Here is a 26,484-nt window from a genome sequence, read left to right as displayed (position 1 = left end):
ATGTCATTGAATTTATTAAATCGAGTCCTATATTTTATTTTATTTATTTTTTGTTTTCCTGTGTATTGAAGTATTATTGTTATTTTTTTAAATCAAGATTAAATTTATTATTTGTATAAATGTTATAATGATAATTTTATTAAAATTTACTTTTTCTTATTAAAATTAAGTTTTTATTAAATATTTATAAAATTAATTAAATAAACTCTAATGAAATTATTGAATTTTATTTTAATAAATTATTTTTAATCTTATAAAAATTATGGATGTCTAAATATTTTCTTTTTGAAAATATTAAATCTTAAAATAAACATTATTTAAAATTGTATTTTTATTATATAATTAAAAGAATAAAAATATAAAATAAAATAATAATAAAAAATTATTTTTAAATTGTATTATTATAAAGATAGAGTAATTCAATATATAATTATTTTAATTTATTTAATTAAAAATATTAATTAGTTTAAGAAAGACTACAAAATAAAATACTGGTACAATTAATTTTTTTAATTCATTTATATATATATATATATAATAAAAAATTAAATAAATAAAAATATCAGTAAAATATTTATATATACATAAAAATAGTCTCAATTTGGAGAGAATCTTAATTGAATAAAAAAATATAAGAACTTAGTTGGAAAAAAAAAAACTATTGAGACTAATTTGAATGTAATTTAATCACAGTTTAACATTGACAATTGGACAAAAGGTAAAAATTATAAAATATTAAAAATATTTCAAATTGATAAGTAATATGTCTTTAATATCATTAGTAAAATATTAAGGTAAAAAATTTAATTAAATTAATTTTTAAAAAATTGACACTTAATTAAATAAATAAAAATAGCTACTTGAAATTTTTCTACCAAAAATTGAAAAAAAAAACTAATTAAGCCTTTAATTAAAGATTATGAGTAGTTGGACGTAAGAGTCTTGTTTTAAAATATGAATTAATTATTGTAATAATTAAAACATTTAAATTTTAATAATAAATAAATTTTGAATTTATTTTATTTTCAAATTTTAATTATGAATTTTTTATTATTTGTTGATTTTTATATCGTTTGAATTTAAGTAAATCAAGTATTTACTATGTAATTATATGAAAATGTATAAGTTGACTGCAAGAAAATTTTAATTACATATTATGACCTGCACAAACACCCTAAGTAGAGTAATTATAAATCAAACTTTCAAAGGTTTGTTGAACTTATTACTTTGCAAAAAGATATATCAATAAAATGCAATATATATATATATATATATATATATATATATATATATATATATATATATATATATATATATATATATATATATATATATATATATATTCATGCTAAATTAAATTTCGCTTATATAATTAAAAATAACTCCTTAACAATATAACTTATAAAAACTACAATTCAATAATTAATTTATTAATTGTTGAACATAAGATAATAAGATATGATGCATTATAAATACGACACACGTATAATATGTTAATACGTATATTTTAAAAAGAATATATATATATATATATATATATATATATATATATATATATATATATATATATATAAAAGTGTACAATAATTTTCAAAAATATCATAAATATAAATATTATTATTGTTGTGTGAATTAAAATCAAAATAATATGTATTAAAGTTATCAACATATAAAATTATAAATTATTATCAGAAGAGCTTTTATAGATTAAATATTTCATTAATATATATATATATATATATATATTATCTATTAAATGAAATGTTTATGTTATTGAACACATAAATTGAGAGTTAAACATTTTCATGCAAAAATAAATAATAAATAAAAATATTAAAAAAGAGTATAAATGTTCAAATGTGCGAGATAAAAATATTTAATTGACATAAATCATTTGAACATAATTGTACCAACATTGTGATAAGAGGAAAAATATATCGAAGATTTAAATGAATTTCATACAAGGCAAACAATTGGAAGAGAAGAAAAAAGAAAGTGTGTGGAGTGTATGTATATATTATTAGGTTACTTAGACTTTGAGTATTTTAGTAATTTAAATGGGGGCAAAAATGGATATTAAGGCAAGTATGAAGAGGGAGACGAAACAAATATGTACCTATACATACCAATCCTTCATACCAAATTAAAAAATCGAGTATTACCTATACTCATACTTATATACCCATATCCATGTAGTCAATGTGGGGATTTGTCGTAAAAATGATAACGAATTCGAAGAATACTTACGAGGACAAATTTATTTCTCTACTTATAACATGTTACTAATATACAAATTTGACAAAAAATTAAATTTGTCTTTTTTTTAGCATCTTTATGGAGTTTTGAGTTACAAAAATCCAAATTTGATATTATTAGGGTAACTTATGACGATCAACTCCATGATTTATCACTCACATTGGCAAAGGTCACCACCCGTTACTCGACCAAGCCACTGTCGGTAAAGGTTGTCGTCGTTTGCCACACCATTGTTGTAGCCGGTCACATTTGCACTCACACTCGCTCGCTGCCGTCATCGTACGCTCACCATCGCTTAGGGTTCACTCTTTTTAACTTTATTCATCCCATTCTTTGATTCTTCCTCTCAACTATGTCGAACCGCCTGTTACTCATCGTTGCCACTCTCATCGATCTCATCACCCTTCAATTTCATCAAATGGTGAAACCGAACAAGACTTCACATGAGATTTCATTTCCATGACTTGGGAAATTATTTTAGAGAGTTGAAGAAGATTAAGAAGAAAAGAGTTTGGAGAACACAACGATGAGAATAGAGTTTGACACATTTTCCACTTTCTATGTCGGTTCTAGGTCTAAACAATATAATTTATTACAAAAATGTCACTGCTCAAACTTTTTATGTCGGGTCTAGGTACAATTGGTATAAAAAGTCTTCTGATTTGTTACAAAGTTTCACTGCGTTCACTTTTTATATTGATTTTAGCGAGAACTAGCATGGAAAGTGATATGAATCACATCATGGCCCAAATGAAGAAGGACTAATGCCATAAAACGAATCCACTCCTATAGATTTTCATGAGAAAATCTTGCCATAATTACATTTATGCCACCGTGTCACTTATTATGCTAGATGGATTAAAACCGGCATAATAATTCGTCATAGAAACATGTTTTTGCTCTAATATGATCTTCATTGATCTTATTTTCTAGTCAAAGTTTTTCAATAACTTTTTTATTTATATTTGCAAAAGAAGTTATCAATTTATGTTAAACAAGTTTATATTTAAGTTACAAAATGCTAGATTGAGTCAAAATAAATTAACATAACACAAGGTTGGACTCACATTAGGTAGAGTCAAGAGTCAAGCTAAGTCGACCCGACTCAAGTCGAGTCAGACTAGGCCCAAGTCGAGTTGAATTGACTTTGGCTGTGTCGAGTTGAGCTAGATTGAGCCTAAGTTAAATTGAGTTGGTATGGGTGTAGGTCAAGTTAAGTCAAACCTCAATCGAGTTGAGTTAACTAAAACCCATGATGAACCAAGTTAATTTGAGTCCAAGTTTATATTAGCCTAAGTTGTGCCAAGTTAGGGCATCCCATAGTCGCTCGAGTCAGGGCGAGTTTACATTCATATGAGTTGGAGAAAACCCACGTTCAACCAAGTTTGGCTTGGCCTATGTTGCTCTTAGTCTGATCAAGACTAGTCTAACATAGCCTAATTAAGACTAAGTCAAGTTGAGTTGAGTCCGCTAGAGAGAGCCAAGTCGACTAAAATTCAAATTATGTTGACCAGGGTGGGATCACATTTAACCAAGTTGGACTAGGCCCATGATGAGTCAAGTTCAATTCGATCGAGCTTTGGCTAAGTCCAAGTCAAGTTGGGAAAATTAGGTTACGTTTGACTAAGTTAAGTTGAGTTGAGACATTGAGTGATGACCATGTCAAACGAAGTTTGATTGATTCCATCTAAAATTGGATCGAGTCTATCAAAGTTTAGGCCGATAATGTTGAATCAACCTAAACGACAAATACCAAAATATGAATTTTAGAATATAAACAATTTCAAATCCTTACGTGTTAAGTGGAATTTGAAATTCTCTAATTTTAAGTAATTCAATTATGAAATTCCATAATTTCAAATTTCTTCTAATTTTAAATAACTTATTTTATTCTAAGAATTTTTAATTCACTAAATAAATTACTCTATTAAATTCTCTACCAACAATAAATTTATGTATCAAATATCTTCCAATAAAGTTTAAACAAAATTTTATACATGACATTAAGTTTAACACATGAGATTGGTTAAAAAGTTATACATTATACATTGTCATGGAGTTTACAATAGTAAACATTTTACTCATAAACAAAAAAATGCATACATCATATACATAGCCACAAAATGATGCATACATCATATACATAGAAAAAAAAATGCATACATCATATACAAGTACACTTCACTATACATACAGATCATCATGTACGCCAAACAAACTCAAACATCGAAAGGTAATCTACTCACAACACTAATAAACAACCAACTAACTTTAACACTATTAAACACATAATCCAATAGTCGTCCATACATTTTTTTTAAACTTTACTAATTTAATTAATCATCAAATTAAATATGTTTTTTTATTAAGAACGTGAATTTAACCAAATTCCTAACCATTACAATAACAATCTGAGTGAGTCAAATGTGACTTAGATAATATTTTCAATCAATAACTAAATATCAAAATATAAGATAAGTGATATAATAATATAAAGCATTAAAAACACACACTACAAAGAGCTTTGAAAAAAAAAAAAATACAACTTCACATTTACATTATTGCACGGTCTCCTACCATCCCATCCTACTTTTCTTTCCTATTTTTTGATTTTATTACTTTGTGTGTGATCTATCTTTTCCATCAATCTTATAACTTCATTAAAGAAAAACAGTTTTAATGCCCTTTTACATCCTAAATTTGCTAAAAAGACAGAAAAGTTACTTAATTTTTTTCTATTCATATTAAAGGTATTGCGACCCTTAATAAAAATATACAACGAAAAAATGTTGTAAATATAAAATCTATAAACTCATAGCAAAACATTATCGTAACTTTTACATTTTTTTTCTTTTAAAAATCAAATTAATAAGAGATAATAAATTTGATTTATTTTTATGTATTTGATTTGTGGCAATTCACTTATACTTAATTTGGTGTTTTATCATTTAAGAATTTGGTATTGTTTTTATATTTATACAATGAATTAAAATGACATTTTTATCAATTTAGTAATTATTCTACCTATAATTTAAATCCATAGAAAATAAAAAATATTTTAAAAAATATTCCCATTACACAAAGTGGCTACTATTAATTGTTACCCCACCACCATCAATAGCACAAGCTATGAGAGCAAGATTTTTAATACGTGCAAATTCATCTAACTGTGTTATCATTACTTCTTCTAATTATAACAATTTCGCCCTCGTGAATTAAACTGAGTAAAACTGGTGAAAAATATGTATTATCAATTTTTTATTAAATTATATTTTAAATATTTATACTTTTCCATTTCATTGTTTGCAATTTATCCTTTGAAGTTTTTTTAAATTAAAACAATCATTTTATTAATTTTATTTTTTAAGTGATTTTATTTTTTAAATTTATCTATTTTCTTTGATTTGATTTTTTTTAACATTTAACTATTCTTAAAATTTTTAAATTAAAGCAACTATTTATAATAAAAATTATCTAAAAAAGAAACTAAAATTTATCCATAATAAAATTACAAACATTACTTAAATTTATTTTTATAATTTTTATTATAAAAAAAGTAAACACTCATTCTTACAGTGCATGCATTTTTTACCAAATATATACAAATAACACTCAATGAATTATTTGAAAAAAAATAAAATTAATATAACAAATCTATTTCTAAATTATTTTTAGGGCGGAGACTAAATAATTAATTTCAAGTAGAGAAGTTGTGTTACTGTCCATCCATACTTTTAAAGGTATAAATAAAGTCAATATATTTTTGTTTTGGTCATAATTAAAATTAAGTGTTGCAATTTATTGAATTTGATAAACTGAATAAATAGTGATATTTGGCGGGTAAGGTTGGAGGGAAATGACAGGTTGTAGTATGTATGTAGTACGTTAAAGTGACTTGAGACCGAAACCAACGCTTCCGGTCTTAGCCAATGTCAGCGAAGCACACGCGTCGACTCAGGATAAAACAACACACTCTGCACCTTTTCACTTTTACACTTTACTTTTTTTTTTTTTATCACCCTTTATCTTCTTCATTCCTATTACCAACCCCTTAACTCATTTTTTCTCTAAATTCTTCCAATTTTTTTTTTGAAAAATTTTGTCTTTCTCACATTTTAAAAAAACTAAGAAGTGAGTGATTAATGTGATTCAAAAGTTTCAGTGTATTAATGGATGTCCTTATGGTTGGAGTACCATTTGCAGCATTGGGTACATTTAGAAATTTCATTATAGAATGTTAATTCTGGAATGAGTTACTGAGAACTGAGACACTTTGTGATTTGGAAGGAATGTTGTTGTTCTGGTCAATTTAACGTTTCTATGTTAATATTTAGTAACAGCATAAACTGCAGCAGAGGTGTAAATTGTATGAGATTGGAGAGAAACGTCTTTGTTTATGGTAAGTAATAAAAATTGAATATTTATAATGTAATAAACTTGCCTTTAATATTCAGGTGCACCTCCCAACGTCTCTCTAATAAATATTCTCCAGAGAATAATATTGATATTCCAATACAGATTTAATAAAACAGTAATGTAAGAAACAGACAGATCAATTAGATAATTGTTACAAAAAAAAAAAGATTGAATTTGTATGTTTATCATTACAGCTTTTCATAGTTTTTCTCTTCAAATTTAACTGATAATAAATTTGTTTTGTTCTGGTTATTTCATTAATTAAGAAGTCTATGTGTTGTATTTACAGTGCGAGATTAGAAAATGGTAATTAGCATTGGTTTTTATGAATTAAACATATAGAAGAATTCACACTATGGAGGACCCCTCTGTGCCAACTCCACTCTCATCCCTCTCTCTCTCTGCCTTTTACCCTAAAAAGGGGTGTTGGTTTCCTTCATAAGGCCCTCTCCTGCGGCACTCTTTTCAGCTGAGTGTAGAGAGAGAGAGAGTGAGAGAGAGAAACAAAGGATTGTGCTGTGTTGTGTGGCTCTATAGTGCTTTTGTTGTTATTTCCACAGATTGTCATTTCTTCCTTTTAACAATTTTGGTAAAAGAAACTCAACACATCAAGCACATACAGAGAGACCCCATCAATAATCTGAACAAAAAGATTGGTTCTTGTGAATTTGGAGGGTGGTTGGTTGAGTTTTGATTTTGAGGTCTTGCAGCAATGGCACCCAGTTTTGACTGTGTTTCGAGTCTCCTTTGCTCAGAGGACAGCACCGTTTTCGACGAGAGCCATTACGGGGGTACGATGATGGGGGTGTGCGAGGACACGTGGCGGCCCCGGAGGCACCGCTTCGATGATGATGATGATGAACCGGATGAGTTGCCATTGCTGAGTGATGAGTGCTTGGCGATGATGGTGGAAAGAGAGTGCCAACTCTGGCCTGGTTTGCGTTACTTCAATAGCCTTCAGACTGGAATTTTGGACTCTGGTGCCAGAAAAGAGGCCATTGATTGGATTCACAAGGTGGGTTCAACACTTTTCCTTCTTCTTCTTTCTTAATCACTCAAAGCTCTGATCTTTATTTCACCATCCCCGTTTTCCTCCTTTTTCTTGTGAAAAATAGAAACACGGGCCGTTCTAATAATATCCTGAAAAGAAATCTGAACTTTCGGAAGCATTTTATTTGAATTTCACATTCCAGTGATTGATGATTGATGATTGATGATGAATTGATTATTCCCTTGCTACCTTTTGTGGCTTAACTTGCATGTTCCCAAGCTGATTGAATGAAAATCTTTAATTGGATGCGTTTCAAGATGTTCAAAACTGGGATCAGAACTTGGATTTACCTTCAACTGATTATTGTTTCTTGTTTATCCGATTGTCTTTTAGCATGATCTAACTAGCAGACCCATATTCTTGTTTTATAGGTCCGATCGCATTTCGGTTTTGGTCCTCTCTGTGGATATCTATCTATAAATTACTTGGATCGGTTCCTTTCTGCATATGAATTACCAGTAAGTCCTCGATTGAAAAGAAGAGAAGTTTTTTTTTTTTTTTCTTTTTCTTTTTCTTTTTACTGTGATCTAATGTTTTTTCCACTCACAGAAGGGAAGAGTTTGGACAATGCAATTGTTGGCTGTGGCGTGTTTATCTCTGGCAGCCAAAGTAGATGAGACAGAAGTCCCAGTGTCTCTTGATTTACAGGTAGAAATTTTATTTTATGTTATGTTTTGTTTTATTTTCACTGTTTGGTACCTACTGAGACAATGCATTATTGGTCCTGCATGTGCTAAATGCTAATCCTGGTTGTGTTTGATTCAGGTGGGTGAATCAAAGTTTGTATTTGAGGCTAAGACCATACAGAGAATGGAGCTTCTAGTGCTAAGCACATTGAAGTGGAGAATGCAATCAATCACTCCTTTCACCTTCATTGATTACTTCCTCTGCAAGATCAATGGGGATCAGAGTCCATTGAAGTCTGCAATTATGCGATCTATCCAACTAATATCAAGCACTGCAATAGGTACCGATCTGTTTCCCCTCACACTTCATTGCACAATTGGGTTGTTTTCTCAATGAGGCTCATCTGTGCAGTGATAATAACTGTGAATGGGTGGAATTAGTGATGGTAATTTGGATGGTGTGGATTCAATGCAGGAATTGACTTCTTGGAATTCAAACCATCAGAGATTGCAGCAGCAGTGGCCATGAATGTCATGGGGGAAACCCAAACAGTTGACACAGGGAAAGCAATTTCTGTTCTGATTCAACACGTAGAAAAGGTAACCATGGTTGTCCAAACCAAACATCATACAAAAACTTAATACTGGGTTTTACTTTGTTATCCTGATATATTTCGATCAGTCGTTCAGTCTTGTGAAGTTGAGTTAGGCTTAAAGTTTTGATGGTAACAAACATTGTGTGATTTTGTTTCTTTCTCAGGAGAGACTGTTGAAGTGCATTAAAATGATGAAAGAGTTGTCATCAAACAGTGGCTCTGCAAAGGATTCAAGTGGTTCTGTGACTTGCCTACCCCAAAGCCCAATAGGTGTGCTAGATGCTTTGTGCTTCAGCCACAAAAGTGATGACACAAATGCTGCTTCATGTGCTAACTCTTCACATAGTACTCCTGATGCTAAAAGGAGGAAGTTAAACAAAACCTGTGGAGCAGAGCTATTGTAGGGATGTGGATTGTGAAGTTTTTTCATCATCCATAGGATGCTTTTCCAAAAAATGGACATTATCTGTGTTTTATGGAAGGTGCCCCCCTCAAAGCAATACCAAAATGAGGCAGCAAGAAATAGCTACAAATAAATTATTTTTTATTGTCCAAGAAAAAAAGAAAAAAAAAAGAAAGAGAGAGAGACCCTGGTGTAAAAAAATACCAAAACTACATAAGGTGAGGTGGGTCATGTGTGGAAGATGGGTGATCAAGTGAACATTCTTATACATTGCATGCTATTGGCATGAACTGAGTAAATCACCAGCTGTTAAAATATTTTAGATCTCTTAACAGCAGCTACAGAACAAAAGAAACTGAAGCAGAATTAGAGTATTGTATGTAAGTACAGTTGGGGGAGTTTTCATTAGTTCAATTGTTTTTTTTTCTTTTTTTTTTTTACTGTTAAATGGGAGAGAAAAATAAACCAAACTAAAAAAAAGAAACAGAGCTATAATTTGCGGAAATATTTTATATATGTTATTATTTTTATTCCATTTAATCAGTTTCTCATTGTTATTTTCTTTCAGAAACTACTGTTGTGTCACCAAACAGATTCTCCCTTACTGAGAAACCTTTGTTAGCATTTCAATGAGACACTTTCACTGTTACAACACATTGCTTTGTTGTTGTTGATAACCTTGGTTGTGCTGCGCATGCACCAAAGGGTAGGTCAGAAAGAAATGTACAAAAAGAAAAAAAAAAAAACTATTTTCTTCCATTGCAGCCATAAATGGACAAAACTTGAATCATAACCACAACATGCATGAAGCACCATTCATCATCAGCACACTTGTATCTCTATTTTCTACATAATTAACACTACGCGTTCACATTGATTGCACACATTTATGTTTCATTTGTTGGGTTCTTTTAACATGTACATACAGAAATAGAAAAGAAAACTGCAAAGTATTTTTTTTTTAATTTAAATTTGTTTAGAAAATATCACTGTTTTGGTAATGGGGATTACAGAACACGACCAAAACAAGAGACAAACTACAAAAACCAAAAAACTGGTTCAGTTCAGCTTCACTACTGTCTCTTTAAGGTTCAAAGAATTTATTAAATGTTCAATTTTGTTGTTATTAAATTAAAGAGTGTATTTGTTCTGCCTTGTGGAAATTTTAATCTAACAAGTAATATTTGCAAACAATAGATTAAATTTAAGCGATCTGTGGGTTAAATTGTGATTTAAAGTTTTGCCACGTGAAAGAGGTATATAATAAAGCATATTTGATGCTTCTTGGGATTTTTTTTTATTATTATTAAAACTCTTATAAGTTAGATCCTTCACGTTATTATTGGATTATACATTCAAAATCACATGGAAAGAAAAGTTATTACTTTTGGAACACATAATAGTTGTTTGTATATGATTGGATAAAGAAAATTAAGGAAAATAAAGGTTTTCAAACGCGTGTCTATGGATAATTACTGCATTTTATTAAATGCTTAGGTTACTATTTATTTTTCTTGGTAGATATCCACCTTTAGAAAAAAACATTTTTGTTCATCTCATCTTTTAAAAGTTAAAGATGACAAGATTACATTACTCGCTGTTTTTTAATTACTGACTTTATTTGTTTTTATCTCTCGCGTTTGATTTAAAATATATATATATATATATATATATATATATATATATATATATATATATATATTTGTCTATCCTTTAAATTATAAAATGACATTAACTATTATTTCTCAGTTATTTATTTTTGAAAAGGTATATGGAAATAATTTAGATAAAATAATAATGTAATTAATGAAATAAAAGATATAATATTAAAAAAATACATTTTATTCGGTAGAGAGAATTAATTTTAACGAAAAAAAGTCTTATTTTAACGGAATAAATATTACATATAGTAATTTTTTCTCTTCAAATATTTGATATAATTATATATTTAAGGCGTAAAATAATTAAACTAAAATAATTTCAAGGTAATTGGCTACACGAAAGATAATAAATATAATTTTAGTATAAACAGAGATGAATTAAACATTTCTTTCAACTTTATACTTTTCGATTCTTGTTGGCGTATGACTTTTTATTTTGCTTTATCTATTTTTTAAATATTTTATATGATTACAATGGAGATCAAATTATAAACATAAAGACATTAACGTCAAAAACTAATCATTATCTATCTTTCCTTCCTCGTGGGTTTTTCTTCCGTACTAAACTTGGGCTTCCGAAAAACAAATGGACTTCTATGAGGTACAACAACAAGAGAAGTTTTTCTTTCTGCACCCCCACAACTTTCATCTACACCTTCACACAATTCAAAACATCACATATTGCTCTTCTTAGAACACCATTCTTAGTTTTCATTAAGGTTGGTGTGCGGAACTCATAGGTGAAGGTGTTGAGAGATAAATTTTTATACACTATTTGAACTGAAGTGAAGAACATTAAGTTTTCCAGTTTAATTGTTTGCGTTTCGTTTTTTGAACAACATTTCTCAAATGAAGTTGATCTTAGATTGCACCATCTAAAAACTTTTTTGTAATTTGATATTTGACGCACAGGTGCACACGTTACATGGGTGCAAAAAGAAACATCCAAGAGTCAGAAGAAGCGAATCCATATTGACCCAATTTAAGTAATGAAAAAGGCTTCTTTCATATTTTGTATAATCTGGACAAGGCTTTTACTTCTGCATCCTATAATTTCTTCACGCACCCCACACATTTTGGAAATAACTATTTTACCTTTCAGACAAATGACTTTCAGATTACATATTCCGAAAACTTTCCAAAATTTATGGAATAAAATTTTCGAAACGAAATTTTCATGACAATAGAATTTCTATAACATATGATACATGTTCAAAAATTAAAATTTCAGAATGGAATCCATAAAATGTCTTCCAAAATATTTTTTCCAAATATCCGTTTATGAAATATGTTCCAGAAAGAAATTTTCAAGCCATATAAAATATGTTTCAGGAAAATCTTTTCGGTACGAGTTTTTCTTTTTACATTTTCTCCTGTCTTCTTCCTCTACAGTGATAAAGGGTATTTGATTTTTTTTTCCTAATATGGTGGGGATGTAGTTAGTAATTATGGTGGTGTAGGAAGCAATGGCCTTTAGACAATGAAACCTTGAATACTCTTACCCAAAATTTTATGCCCCATGAACATTTGGTTTAGGATTTAAAGTCTTAAATAATGTTTTGGACTTGTTTGGTTTATGGTTCGAAGTCCTAAATCATGTTTTAGATGTAACGGAGTAAACCTAAATATGAACAGTGTTTTTACAAAGTGAAATAATTTAACAGGAGTTTAGTGTGTGTAGGTGCATGTTTTAATTTGTTAATGATAATACACCTCAACCAATTCATAATTAGTAATAATGGTGCTCCTAAAAGAGCATCATATCATATTCCCATTATTGGTTAGTGGGTATTGGCCGTGGGTGTAATCGCATTAGTGGAATAATTGCTATAATCACACACACATTAACATTTTTTCTTTTCTTTTTTCCATTTTTTTATATTATTTTTTACCTTTTATCACACTATTTGGTATATATTTACTACTTTTTTTCTAATTCTACTTTTAATGCAAAGTTTTCATAAGCAATAATCAACTCTTGCTCTTGCTGGAGAGGAATAGACTAATTATCAGCATGGCAACCAGTTATCAACTAAAACCTTTTATATCACATTTTCTTCGTATTTTTATCTCTGATACTTTTAATTAACAGGATAATCTAAGCCAATAAGATATATTTTATTTTATATTATAATCAATTTAACAAAAAAATACTTATTAATTTATTCATTGACAGTTTTTCATAAATATATATAATAATAATGAAAATATAATTATGATTATAATTTTGGTATTGAATAGATATCAAAAAATTTGAGTACCATCACTGGCGGAATAACGTTGTAACATAGGGGAGCCGCGGCTCCCCAACCATTTTTTTTTTACTTTATTTTTTATTTATTTAAAAAATAATATTTATATATTACTATTTTATTTATATTAATTGATTATTATTTTATTTTATTTTTTATATATTTAAAAATATATATTTATATATTATTACTTTATTTATATATTATCGTTTTATTTATATATTATTATTTTATTTATATTAATTTAGTTTAGAATTTTTTTAAAATTTAAAAATTATGTTTTTTTTCTATTATAATTTCTTATTTTGGTTTTTCTCTTTCGTGTTTCCATTTCTTTTTCTTGTTTTATTTTTATCTCAATTTTTACCGTCAATTCTTTATTATTTTCAAAATCAAATTGCACTACGACAAAATTAAAGAGTTAATTAATATTTTGGACCGAACAATTTCTTCTTTTGAGTAAGTTCATTTTTTCCTTTTTTTTTAAGTAATTTGTTTCCCTCTTGTCTATGGCTTTTCTACGCTCTAGACATATCTCTATCTGTTAGAGATCATAAAATCATGCTTTAATTGTTGATCAAACTCTTATTTGTGTAGATAGAGCTATTTTAGGCTTTGAAGTTGTGTAAGGAAAGAGCAAGATTAGGAATCTACTCTAAGGTAAGGGAAGTTAATCATTTAGAAGTTATTAGTTTTCTTAAAATATTGAGTCTTGCTTTTAAGATTTAATTTGGGGTATTCATAATTTTATTTTTTGTAAATAGGTGAGAGGTGACAAATTTATATTAGAAAAATTATGATAAAGAGTAAAATAATTCATTCTTTTTTCAAGAGAAAAGCTTGTGATGAAGATGAAAAAAATGCATCTACGTCATCTAAAATTGAAAAACTTTATGAGAATCCAAATATTGAAGAAAATGAAAAACAACTCTCTAAGGTTTCTTAAGTTACATATAATGAATTTGAAAATACTTTAGAACGTGATCCCGGGGAAGCGTCTTCAAATTTGACAATATCCACCAAATCAAATTGATGAGGTACGAAGGGCTTATCTAAAATGGGGTCCATATCAAATGCATCTAGAAAATTATCCGTTGTTTGGTAAAGATGATCATCCTAGAAGATTTTAGTACACATGGTTTATCTTATTTTCTTCATGGTTAGAGTAATCGCCATTAAAAGATGCTGCATATTACTTACCGTGCTATCTTTTAGTAAAAAACCAAGTGGACGACCTAGCTCATATGTTTTTATTTTTACAGATAATTGAGTTTATTTGCATTAAATTATAATTAGCAATAAGTTGGTTGTCATCAACCTCTTTTAACTTTTTGAATGTTTTTGTATAGGTTTTAAAAGTTGGAGGAGCACTCTCACTAAAGGTAACTTTTGTTTATATATATATATATATATATATATATATATATATATATATATATATATATATATATATATATATATATATTATATATATATATATATATATATATATATATATATATGATTGTTGATGATAAACTTTATGCTACTCTTTCATATATAATATTGTTATATTGTTTGGATTCTATTGTCATGAATGCTTATTTTGAATAAAAAAATATGTAAAAAAATTATTATTTTTTAAATAAAAAAAGTAATTTATATATAACAAATATAATTTGATCCCTTAAAATTTTTAGTCAAATTCCTGAGTACCATATATATATATATATTTATTTATTTATTTATTTTCTTATTTGGATTAGACTTGTATTTCATCGATGTATTTTCACTATGAATCTCTTTTTAAAAAAATTATCAATAATTCATTCTTTTACAATGCAAAATCAAAGACAAATTAATTATAAAAAAGATTGGTTGGTTAATTTGGATTGGTTAAGTTTGGTAGAAAAAGATATTAGATTTTGATGAATACGGTATAATCGTTAATCATTTATAAAACTAAATAAATAGATTTGCTTCGATAATTTTTTTTCTACAATGAATGAATTTAATTGTGAATGGATTTAGATCTGTTCTGTCAATCCTGTTTTAAAATTTAATGGAAAAAATATTAATTAAAAGAGAGAAAACATAGCATTTTTTATTTAATTTTTTGTGTTATAAGTACGACTTTACTGAAAATAAGTCATTGGTGCAAAGACTTCATTGTATAAAAAAAGTAGAAGTCCTAACATGTCTTACGACTTAAAACTCTGACGTATACTTTAAAGTCTTCGTTCCTTTTCATAATATTTTAAAAAACATATTCCTTTATGTAAATCAAAAATAAATTGACCTTAAACATTAAACTCTAAATTAATCGAAAAATATTTTTTTTTTTATATTAGTTAATATATTTTGTTTGAGTGACAACATTAGCATGCTTCAATTTATTTAATTATTTGACATTTACTTCTTGAATTTAATACTCTACTTACTATTTTTTTATTAGGATTTTCTTAATAGTTTCAATTTAATACTTCTACTTATGTATTATTTTTTTATTAGGATTTTCTTAATAGTTTCAATTTAATACCTCTACTTATGTATTATTTTTTATTAGGATTTTCTTAATAGTTTCAATTTAATATATATCTCTACTTATGTATTAAGTCTGATTTTGATTACATTACCGTTTACCTATTGTATGAATGCTACATGAACTGATTGGATCTCGAGTCAGTGATACGGTTAACGAATGAAACAAAATCAAACAAAAATTAATTTGTCAGACACACTACTAGTCTCAATTCTCAGCCAAGAGAATCCAGGCAGATATACCCACACCATAGGACAGTTAGTGGTAAGCGTGATTAAATCGTGTTTGGACTGAGATGAATTCATGATTAGTATAAGATCATCAACCAATCCTATAATGCAAGTAGTTGTAACGAGTCCTTTTACTATCTTGTTGTATACTTATTTGTGATTGAAATAAATAGACATTGACTTGAAGGTTAGGGTGTCTTTTGTACGAGAATGAAGACAATCAATACTAACGATGACAAAATTTTTTGAGTATTAGTGGTTTTAAAGGATTATCACAGTCTTGTATATTTTAATAACATTTTTCACTTTTATATTTTCCATTTTAACATGCTTTAGAGGGTTTAAAGGTGATCTTAAGTTCTAAGTAATATGAAACTATTTGGTGTATTAAAATAAACTTGTCTTTAAAATACATCCCAGAGGATTAAAAAGAAAATTGTATTTAAATTGTCATTAACTTTTCAATATAGAGAATGGGAAACTCTTTGAACCCATTAGGAATATTAATTAATATTGGAACTTGTAATTGAACACTTAAATTTCTTATAATAACTTAATCAAAATATGATTTTCTTATAATAACTTAATCAAAATATGATTTTTGAAAATGAACTTACTAGTGGGTTTTCAATTTTTATATGCTCAATTTTTTTTTATTTAATGTAAACTTAAACTTAAATTCTCAATAGTTTATCACTTTAGTGTATTCACCTCACATTGTGATGCTGACTTCAAATATTTTTAACGATGAAGATTTCACTATTTACTCTTACTAACATTGTTGTTCATTGTAACAAGAAATTCATAAAAGACATTCAACTAATAAAACATGAACCAAACCCAGATAAAATTTGAAATCACCTCTTATTAAAAACCTTAAAATAATGAGTTTGTGACTTATTTTTTTATATATTGCTAATTTTTTTCACTTTCATTTTTAATATAAAATTTAAACTTATACTTAAATTTGTATCCTTACATAAAAAAATAAACCCACATTTAATTGTTGGAGTTTCTTTACTGTTAAATTTCTACACACCTCAAAATATCACGAAACTTGAGAAACGCCGTATAATTTATAACTCAAAATCCCACTATAAAATTGATAAAAGAATATATGAGGTGAATATATATATATATATATATATATATATATATATATGTATATATATATATATAATAGATTAAAAGAATATTTTATAGTGATCATGAACGTGCATTATTTGCGTTTCTCAAATTTTCTACCCATCCGAATACTTTTTTCTACACTCTTTTTGCTAGAATGGAAGACTTTGAATTAACCGTACAAGACAACAATGTGATATGTATTATATTTTTTGGGTTGACTTGCCACAAATGGGAGATGGATGACTCTAATGAATTTGGAACTGACATTATTAGAACCAAAAGAAACTCTCCCACAACTTCAATGCCTCACTCATGGTGGAAGATATGTGAAGTTATTGCCATCTTTATATTATCAACCACACTTTCTTTCCTTCCCATCTAAGGGAAATAAACATTCCCATAACTCAATTATGTTCAGCCAACTCCCACTTAAACAAACACACTTTCTACACTACTTCTAATTCTTTTAATATTCAACAAAAGTATATATATAAATTAATAGATAAATTTAATTTCCTTTGTTTAGTGTTAAGATTTACGATAGAGATCAAATTTTATGTCGTAAAAATTGCAAGTTGTATACCTGTCGCACATGTACAACGATGATTAAAACGTTAAACACAACCAAACCTAAAGACATGATTATTTAATCGACTTTTTTTTTTAAACTTTGCATAGCCGTTTAAAGAAAACACGATCCAATTGTTTGGTTTTGTAAAATATAGAAGGTGAGGATTGAAAGTTGAAGGGAAAAAAGGTGTTGACATTAAAAAAAGATTAGTTGGGATAAAAGTCTAAGAAAGCAAATGGTATTTGGCATATAAAACAACGGAGGTAGGGGACATGGATTCCTCTTTGCCTTTTGGTCTAACTTTTTGCATTGGTTTGTGGTTGTTTTTTTTTTTTTTTTTAAAGAAAAAAAGGAAAACACACTAAGTTTTTTAGTGGGGGAGGTGGATGGAGAGGGTGTTGGTTGTTTTAACTTTCCAAGCGTGGATGTTTTTGTTGGAGAATCCACAACCATATTGGCTCCATGGTCTCATGTCCCACCATTCTCAAATGCATCATTTTAGTGGGTAATGCAATGCAATGTAATGCTTCTTCTAAAAAGTAAACCAAACCAAAATATGTATGAAATGAGAAAATATACTATAGTCAGATTTTATCTTTAATCGATTTGAGACTTTTTAATATCTTTCCTCGTTATTGTACGTGAGACTAAATATTAATTGGTGATCCAATAGGAAGTGAAACAATATTATATGTGAGTCGTGATACTGGACATTAATGGGTGGTCCAATAGGAGGTGAAACAATAAACTCAACAAACATCAATTTTCGTTAGGATATACTTTAACCTATGACTGATACTATGTCAATAAATGAATTTAAGTTTAACTTGACCTCATAAAACTGACTTATAAGATGAGGTTTGCACTCACTTTTATATATATTATGAAATTATTTTATCTCTACGATCAGCTAATTTTTAAAATTTCATTATGATAAAAATAAATTATTATAATTATTATTCTTGAACCAAAAAATTTCTAATAAACACGAGTCATCAACTCACGTCGATTAGGTTTGTGCTTTAACTTTAGCATATTAAATCTACTTAATCGTGACCCACGTAGGAATGATGGGATGGGAGTGTTGCGTTGAACGTGATAAATAGAAACATTAGTCGCTGGAAACATGGAAGACCGTGTTTATCTGCGCCATAAACAAACCAATTTCTTTTCTTTCTTAATTCTTAATTCTTGTAGAGCACGTCTTTCACTTTTTTTTTATTTTTTCTTTCTTTTCTTTTCATACATCTTTCCCACTTCTTAAAGGCTTTTCACTTTCGTTTCGTATTTTTCTTTGGGTCACACTTGTGTCTCATTTTAACAGTTTTAAAGATATCATTTTTCTGTCACGGTTGAAACATTCTTTTATTTATTTTCTTGTCCATTACAAAATTAAAACAGTACACACATCGTAGTTGACTCTTGGAAATCCAAATTAAAAAAAAATAGAAGAAACATATATAAATATATATATATATATATATATATATATATATATATATATATATATATATTTTTTAAGTTCGTAGATGGCAACAGAAGTTATCCGAAACTCGAGAGAAACAAAAGAAGATTTTGTTAATGGCTTAAACCTAGTTTAGCTCCCTCCCATTGGGACCTCTTTTTGTCGTGTTATGCATTTTTGAAGTACAATGTCGTGTTATTAAGATTTTCAACGGTAACACTAATTAATTAACTTGGCTATGCACTTCATAATTAAACATCAAGAATGATTTCACTGAAACCACGTCGAAACAGATGAAGGAAGAGTAGAGAAAAAAAAAACAAGAGAAGTGAAAGAGATTCACATGCACGACATGTACATGAAGAAAAGAAAAGAAAATGACAGGTGTTGAAATTAATATATATAGTGAGTGGTATATTATATATACATCAGTGCCTTGCAAAGAATAATCTTTTCTCTCTTTCTATTGGTTGTTTGTGACGAAGGATGCATGCTTACAGAGTTTTTCCTTAATAAAATAATTTATAATAAAAAGTGATAAGAGTCGATGTATTCTCAGAAGACTATATCAACTAAATTTTGACAACTTTTTCTTATAATTTGAGTAATTATTTTTTAAGTGATGTTTAAAAAAAAGTTGTTAAATTTTAATCGTTATAGTATTATTATCCTTCTCAAAATTATTTGTGTATAAAATAATTTGAAAGAAGCTGCAACTTGGGGATTTGCCTGTGGTGTTTAGGGGTCCACAACAAGCATGCTCCTCACATTACAAATGTGTTACTGGTTTAATTGACATCGTATGAAAAGAGGATTATTTTAGAGGAAAAAAAAAAGGCAAATAAAGTGAGCATGATGATAGAATAACATTCAGACGTGCGTAGAAATTGTTTTAATTTAATGTCATCATTATTGATTAACTTATCTAAACCAAAATGGATTTTGCAAGAAGTAATAAAGAAGTAATGAAAGTTAGAAGGAGAGTTGTTTGGCTGGTTTATTGCGTCCTCAACTTTTATTAATATTCTAAGTGTGAGTTTGGATTTAATATTAGATAAAAATAAGAAATTCAATCAACGTATAAAGTGCAAGATTTATGAATCCATTTGCTTAAAGTTGAGTGGGAAATAATATCAATTCTTTGTATAGATTAAATTCAGGCTTTATTTGTGTCTTTCCAATAAATTATTTGTGATTTAAATAAACTACTTCTAAAATTCTCTTGAATTGGGTCTGTGTTTAAGATTTGTTTCAGGTCACGAAATCATGGTCACACCATTTTGGAATTTGTTATTGGGTTCAACCATACTCTGTCTGGTTCCTCTTATCTACTTATTTATTCACTCTAATATAAGATTGCTTCTTTTCGGTCTAGTTTCTCGTCAAAGTGCTGCATAGGACAGTGATTCTGCATTGTGAGAAGCTTGCAAGAATGAAGTTATCCAACATTCACTACTAAAAGGAATTATTTTTTAAATAAATAGTTATTATATATATATATATATATATATATATATATATAAACTTATTTTACCTATGTAATTAAAGGTATATATACTAATTAAAATTGCAATTACTTGCTCTCAAAAATATGTTGACACATCTTTTTTACGTCTAATGGTTGTACTTACATATGTGAATGGGTATATAGACTTTTTTATCTAGATTTGAGTGTTCGAACATAAGATCAATTTATGATAAATCTAGAAGTTTTTATTTGAATTTTTAATAAATTTTGTGTGGGTGTTTCAACATTAGAAAATTGATTCCCACGTAGAAGCAACAAGCTCTTTCAATCTGAAATTTTATCCTTTAATTGATTTTTGAAATCAAAGATATACTCATTTTATTTTAATTATAAAATTTGATGTCGGCGGCAGGAAAAAAAAAGCTAGCCAATTAATTTTTTAAACAAACCCTAAAGTTAGACATCGATGTTACTAACATCGTGTTGTGTAGGAATTTTTATAATTGAAAGAAAAATATAAACGTGAGTAGATTTTAAAAATTTATCAATTGTAAATAAGTTATTCTTAAAATATAATTTTAGTAAAAATATCATTTTAAAATATAGCCTTTTAAAAAAATCATAAAATATTATTCAATTTCCGTTTGCAATATGATTTTACTTCTAAATATATTGATTTAAAAAAAACAGTTCAGTTTTACAAATGAAAACTGTATTTTAAAAGATATTATTCCATTTAAAAGAAAGCATAAAATTGCAGTCATTTTAACACACATGATAGATCTCTAGAAAGGGGAATCCAATTTAATCAAGGTAAAATTTGTTGATTTTTAATTAATGTAAGAAATTTAAATGTGCGATTAAATGTATAAAGATAAGTGAGGTGAAAAAGAAAATATATAAATATATATATTTTTAAGTTTTTGGATTAGGGATGAATCAGTTTTAGTTTTTTTTTTTTTTTTTACATATAAGATTATATATATATATATATATATATATATATATATAGATATCGAGATTCATGCCATTATGTCTCTGTTTATTCCAGGAACAGAATATGTCACATTTTGAACCATGAAGGTTTTCTAAATATAACATTGGTGTTGGCATGGACCATGGGCTCAAATGTCGAATTGATTAAGAACTGTTAACTTTATGTGCATTTTGTCAATGGTCCAATGCATGATGCAGAGGATGCCGACGGTTGAATAAAACCAACCTCAAACTATTGCACATGTCAGGATATTTTAAGGTGGAGAGTCATGTTTTTTGGAGGTCAACAACACAGTCTATTCCTTCCACCAACAAAAATATGCAACATTAGTTAAAGTTTTGTTCACTGATATTTATGTTGAGATGATTTTGATGGAACAAAATAAAATTATCTTGCAAGTTGTGCTTTTTATGTATATTGAACACAGATTATAGAGTTCTGGATTGATGGAGTGAAAAAAAAAAAATCCATTCGTGAAGAAGAACACACATGGATCAATTGACTCCGTAACCAACCAAAACAATTCTTCACATGGTTACAGCATGATAGAACCACCCACCCTTTCACACTGACACTTTTCTTTCATCTTCATTCTTCAACAAAGCTTGAATTAAATTGAAGTTACTGTGATTATTCATCATTGTAAACTTGATACCTTGCGTGCACTTCTCACCCCTCACGCACGCAGGTATGAATCAATATCAATCCACCACACACAGACACAATTCTTTTCTTCTTCTCATAATTTTTTCTTTTGCCTCTTTTGGCTTTCTATTATTAATTTAATAGTTAATTATTTGATGCAGTTCAATCGAGGGCACATATGTCAATGCATGCTCTATATAATTCAACTCCCGTGCTACCTTGTGGGTTGGAGTTTCCACATCCACTTTCCACTTTGACTGTACCCATTCACGCTTGTTCCTCTCTTCTTTGTCCTTCCTCACCCACTCTTTAACCCTTTTCACTCTTCTTCTCTCTCTAATTTCTCAGTTTCTTCATTCAACTCTTCTTTCACTCTCTTATCGCTTCTCTCTATTCTAAGTAAGTTTTTCATTTTATGCATACCTTGTGCTTTTGTTTCCCTTTCCTAGAACAATTGTTTGTTGCCAATTCTTCTGGAATTGTATATTTTTTTTTTCCAGGACAAGGATTATTTTTGGGTTACTTTTCTTTTTCAAGTTTAGTGTTTGTGAATTTTAAGGTTTTTTTTTCTTAATTCAAAAGGAAAAACTTTAGTTCAATAATGGAAACTTACTGCGTGGATTGAACCGAGTCCCACTTCCGTAGGATTCAGGATTCCTTGGAAGTTTAAAACTTTTTGGTGGTTTGTTTTTACTATGTTGAATCGAGAAATCGGTGAACGGTTTTTGATGTGAAAATTATGTTGTTGCAGGTTTGTGAGCGAGGTTGGGTTGAAGGGGAGACTTTATCTCTGTGTGGGTAAGGACACAACAGCATGCCGTGGTGGCTTAGTCTTTCTGTTGATGTGTTTCGCAAAGGGATTTCGTTGAATCTGTACTGTAAAGTGATTCTGTAATTTGTGTGGTGCGATCTAAACTCTCCCCATATTCTCTTTGAGCAGTTTTCATGGGATCCAATTTCTTTGTTTTTCTTTCTTGCTACTTCCGTCAGATCAGCTAAACGGTAGCATTAGCAAAATTTTCGAAACAAAAATTAGCCTAAAATTCCCTTTTCATTCCTTTTCTAGGAGTATTTAGTTGTTGGTGTTTGTTTAGTGATTTGGGCATAGTTTATTTGTTTAATCAAATTCGAAACCTGTTGCACTGGGTGGAGTTGATCAGACTAATTGTTGTCAGCAAAAGTGTGGTTCTTGCATTTTGAATTGAAGAGGGTTGGAAAGTAGTTATGGTGTGCCAAGCAGCGAGTCAAACGAGATTTCGGGCATTGAAACATGAAAGTGGAATTGCCGGGAACTCCACCATTATAGTTAGAGTTATAGCATGTTTTCAACCTCTCAGAGAATGCCAGGTATGTGATATCCACCTCTGTGTAATGATGGCCAACATTTTAGTTTTATTATGCACATGCCATGATCTGCCAAGAAACATGTTAATGACTGTTAACTTATGTGTTTGGCTATTGTTCAGGCTGAATATTTCCGTCATTTGCTCAAACCTGTCACGTAATTTGCCTTGCTCCGTTTGGGTGGGTTAAGCTGGTTCTTTTAGTTTTTTCCTTGTTCGTGAAACAGAGTATCTTTTGTAACAAATAGCTCTCGAGTTGAAATCGTTTTTTCTTCAGGTATGTTTTACATCGTTGTTGTTCATTCATTAAAAATATGTCTTGTATTGTATGTCGTTTAATTGTATTGATTTTTATGGTATATCGTAAATGTTAGGTGATTGTTCTGATAAAATGAAAGAAGATTGTGGAACCTGGATACCAAATCTGCAATTAGGATGGCAATCACCAAATTTGAATCCCCTTGATGTAGGGAAGCTAGGTGGTGTTTCTGCAGCCATGAACCCAGGCGTGAATATGATTTCTGCATATGAGACAATGCCAGCTTTTGCATCCTCTGCACTACAACCTCGTATGCAGTTAGGATGTTCCAGTGATCCGCGTGGTTGGTTTTATTGTTTGCCTCGCTTTCGACAAGAATTTACACCTGCTCCGAGCTTCACTGTTGAGGGAAAAACCCCTGTTGACCATGTGAAAGGTTTTGGGGACAAAATTGCTCCATTTGGCGAGTCTAGCTCGCCACGGAAACAATTTCTTGTCATTGACAAGACTGCTGGTCAAACAACTGTTGTTTATAGTTCTAGGTTTGGGAGTCCCTGCGAGTGCCTTGCTTCTTGGCATTCAAAACTACATGGTGGTAACAATTGGAGGGGTGATGAACCTTGTTTTAGAAGAAATTTGAATTTGAATCGTATGAGTGAGCCAACTTTGGCTGACAAGGTTCATGAGAATCATGAAACTAGCATTGAAAGCGAGATGCATGAAGACACAGAAGAAATTAATGCATTGCTTTACTCAGACAGTGATGACTATTCTTCCCATGACGATGATGATGATGATGATGATGATGATGATGATGATGAAGTTACAAGCACTGGGCACTCTCCTAGCACAATGACCACTCATGATGACTGCAAAACCTCTAGGGATGAAACTGTGAATGAAGTTGCAAGCTCTGCAAAGAAAACCAAGAAGAGGAAGCTATTGGATGGTTATTGTGAAGACATACAGCTCACTGATACTGCAAGTTCTCAGAATATGAACAAATCTTCGGCCACATGTGATGACTCAGAATCAAGATGTTCGAGTAACAACAATGGTGGATCCTTGTCTAGCAATAAGAAGATGAAAAAGGAGAAGATTCAAGATGTTCTCAGCATTCTGCAGAGCATAATTCCTGGAGGGAAAGATAAAGGCCCGGTTATGCTCCTCGATGATGCAATACGCAGCTTGAAATCATTGAAACAGAAGGCTCAGGCATTCGGACTTGATGCCTTGTAAGTTGGAAAATTCTTTCCCAGACATTTCATTTGTCTATTACTAAGTATAGTACTTTACAGCATTGGTTCTGTTACAACGTATGAAGTTTGAAATACTAAGTATATCTGTCTTGTAAAGACCATTCATGTAGTGAGTGTAATCTACTACAACATTAGGCATCGTGCAAGGAAAGAGGGAAGTGTGTTCAGTGTAGCAAGCGCAATAAAATAAAGGGACTCTGAATCATTAGTCCGTGTCTTAGTCTAAGAGAAAAGTAGCACTCACACCAGAGCATGGTAAGTGAAGCATTTTGCATCATTGAATGAGAAGGGTGGTTATTGGTTGTTCCAAATAAGTCTCCATAAAACAAGTGCATGCCGATATGGGGCCCAAAACCTGCTTCCTCTTTTTGTATCCTTGTCACGATTAATCCTTTGTAGGTTGTAATCAAATGAAGAAAATTTTCAGTGGCAGTGAGAGATGGAGGAAACTGGTTCACAAGTCTCCACATGATAGTTGCAGCAGTGTATGAAACAGATATTTGTTTTGAGTTGTGTTTAGTACATTTATGGGGTTGCATTGTGTGTATCCTAATTGGTGTATACTTGAAGAGGATTGGATCATTCGTGTATCTCTTTCTTGCATGTTATTTATTATGGATGGTGTTACTGTTGTCTTTTTTCTTGTATTTACGTCGCATGCAAGCATTTATGGTATGACAAAGTGTTGTCGGCCTTGTCAACCAAGTAAGGAAGTGGTGAAGAGTTTCTCTTAAAAAATATGGAGAAAAACACATTGGAAATGAATACTTTTTTGCATCATTGTTAGGAAAAAACTTTAAAATATTGCTACTGTTGTTGGTCGTGTAATTATTATTCTTATTTGGATGATTCTTATGGTGATGAGAATTTATGCCCTGCTCCATGGTGATAAAGGGGTAGGGAGGGACCACAGGGTTGAATTATTAGGGAGAAGAGTGCATTCATGTGTGCGTGAGAGAGAGACAGAGGGTTGTGATGAATGAATAGTCATGAGTCATGCATGGGTGAGTATCAAACAAAAGAAAAGAAAGAATCTTGTACAGTGTTTTTGAATCTGGATTTGCTTCGAGCAACATTTGTTTTTTTTTTTGTTTGTTTGAGGATTTAAAAGAAAACGTATAAATAAAATTGAAATTAAGCTCTTAATTAAAATTAGTTAGGTACAAGATAGGAATAACTAAAGAAAGCATGAGAAAATTCTTACAGATTAATTTTAAGTCACCGGAAAAATAATTTTATTTTGTATTTACATTTTTATGTTTTAAAAGTTGTTAACGTGAAACTCGTTGAAATGCAATGCACATGTTTTTTTTTTCCTTTCTTTGTTTTGGATGACA

The 26,484-nt window shown here is 29.4% G+C and overlaps 2 protein-coding genes across 2 annotated transcripts; both read left to right on the top strand.

The window, feature by feature from the left end:
• Window positions 1–7,031: 7,031 nt before the first annotated feature.
• Window positions 7,032–9,665, top strand: LOC114162121 (cyclin-D4-1-like). The gene is made up of 6 exons (XM_028045902.1): window positions 7,032–7,687; window positions 8,095–8,181; window positions 8,273–8,371; window positions 8,489–8,690; window positions 8,825–8,949; window positions 9,110–9,665. Exons 1-6 carry the CDS (start codon window positions 7,385–7,387, stop codon window positions 9,347–9,349), a joined length of 1,056 nt encoding a protein of 351 aa, XP_027901703.1. The 5' UTR covers window positions 7,032–7,384; the 3' UTR covers window positions 9,350–9,665.
• Window positions 9,666–22,447: 12,782 nt separating this feature from the next.
• LOC114162967 (transcription factor bHLH143-like) lies at window positions 22,448–25,794 on the top strand. The gene is made up of 4 exons (XM_028046989.1): window positions 22,448–22,685; window positions 23,038–23,633; window positions 23,753–23,906; window positions 24,004–25,794. The coding sequence occupies exon 4, from the start codon at window positions 24,021–24,023 to the stop codon at window positions 25,125–25,127; it is 1,107 nt and encodes a 368-aa protein (XP_027902790.1). The 5' UTR covers window positions 22,448–22,685; window positions 23,038–23,633; window positions 23,753–23,906; window positions 24,004–24,020; the 3' UTR covers window positions 25,128–25,794.
• Window positions 25,795–26,484: the final 690 nt, after the last annotated feature.

This window comes from Vigna unguiculata, chromosome 9 (genome assembly GCF_004118075.2).
Source record: "Vigna unguiculata cultivar IT97K-499-35 chromosome 9, ASM411807v1, whole genome shotgun sequence".
In the NCBI taxonomy this organism is placed as follows: Eukaryota; Viridiplantae; Streptophyta; class Magnoliopsida; order Fabales; family Fabaceae; genus Vigna; species Vigna unguiculata.
Note: the sequence above shows the minus strand (reverse complement) of the source record. Positions and strands in the feature narration are given on the sequence as shown.

What these genes read in the sequence shown, in the direction of transcription:
- LOC114162967 (XM_028046989.1), top strand. Translation starts at nt 24,021, where the DNA reads ATGAAAGAAGATTGTGGAACCTGGATACCAAATCTGCAATTAGGATGG.
- LOC114162121 (XM_028045902.1), top strand. Translation starts at nt 7,385, where the DNA reads ATGGCACCCAGTTTTGACTGTGTTTCGAGTCTCCTTTGCTCAGAGGAC. An exon ending in TTTCTGCATATGAATTACCA is followed by an intron (nt 8,182 to 8,272) that starts GTAAGTCCTCGA and finishes TTCCACTCACAG; the next exon opens with AAGGGAAGAGTTTGGACAAT. An exon ending in AATATCAAGCACTGCAATAG is followed by an intron (nt 8,691 to 8,824) that starts GTACCGATCTGT and finishes GATTCAATGCAG; the next exon opens with GAATTGACTTCTTGGAATTC.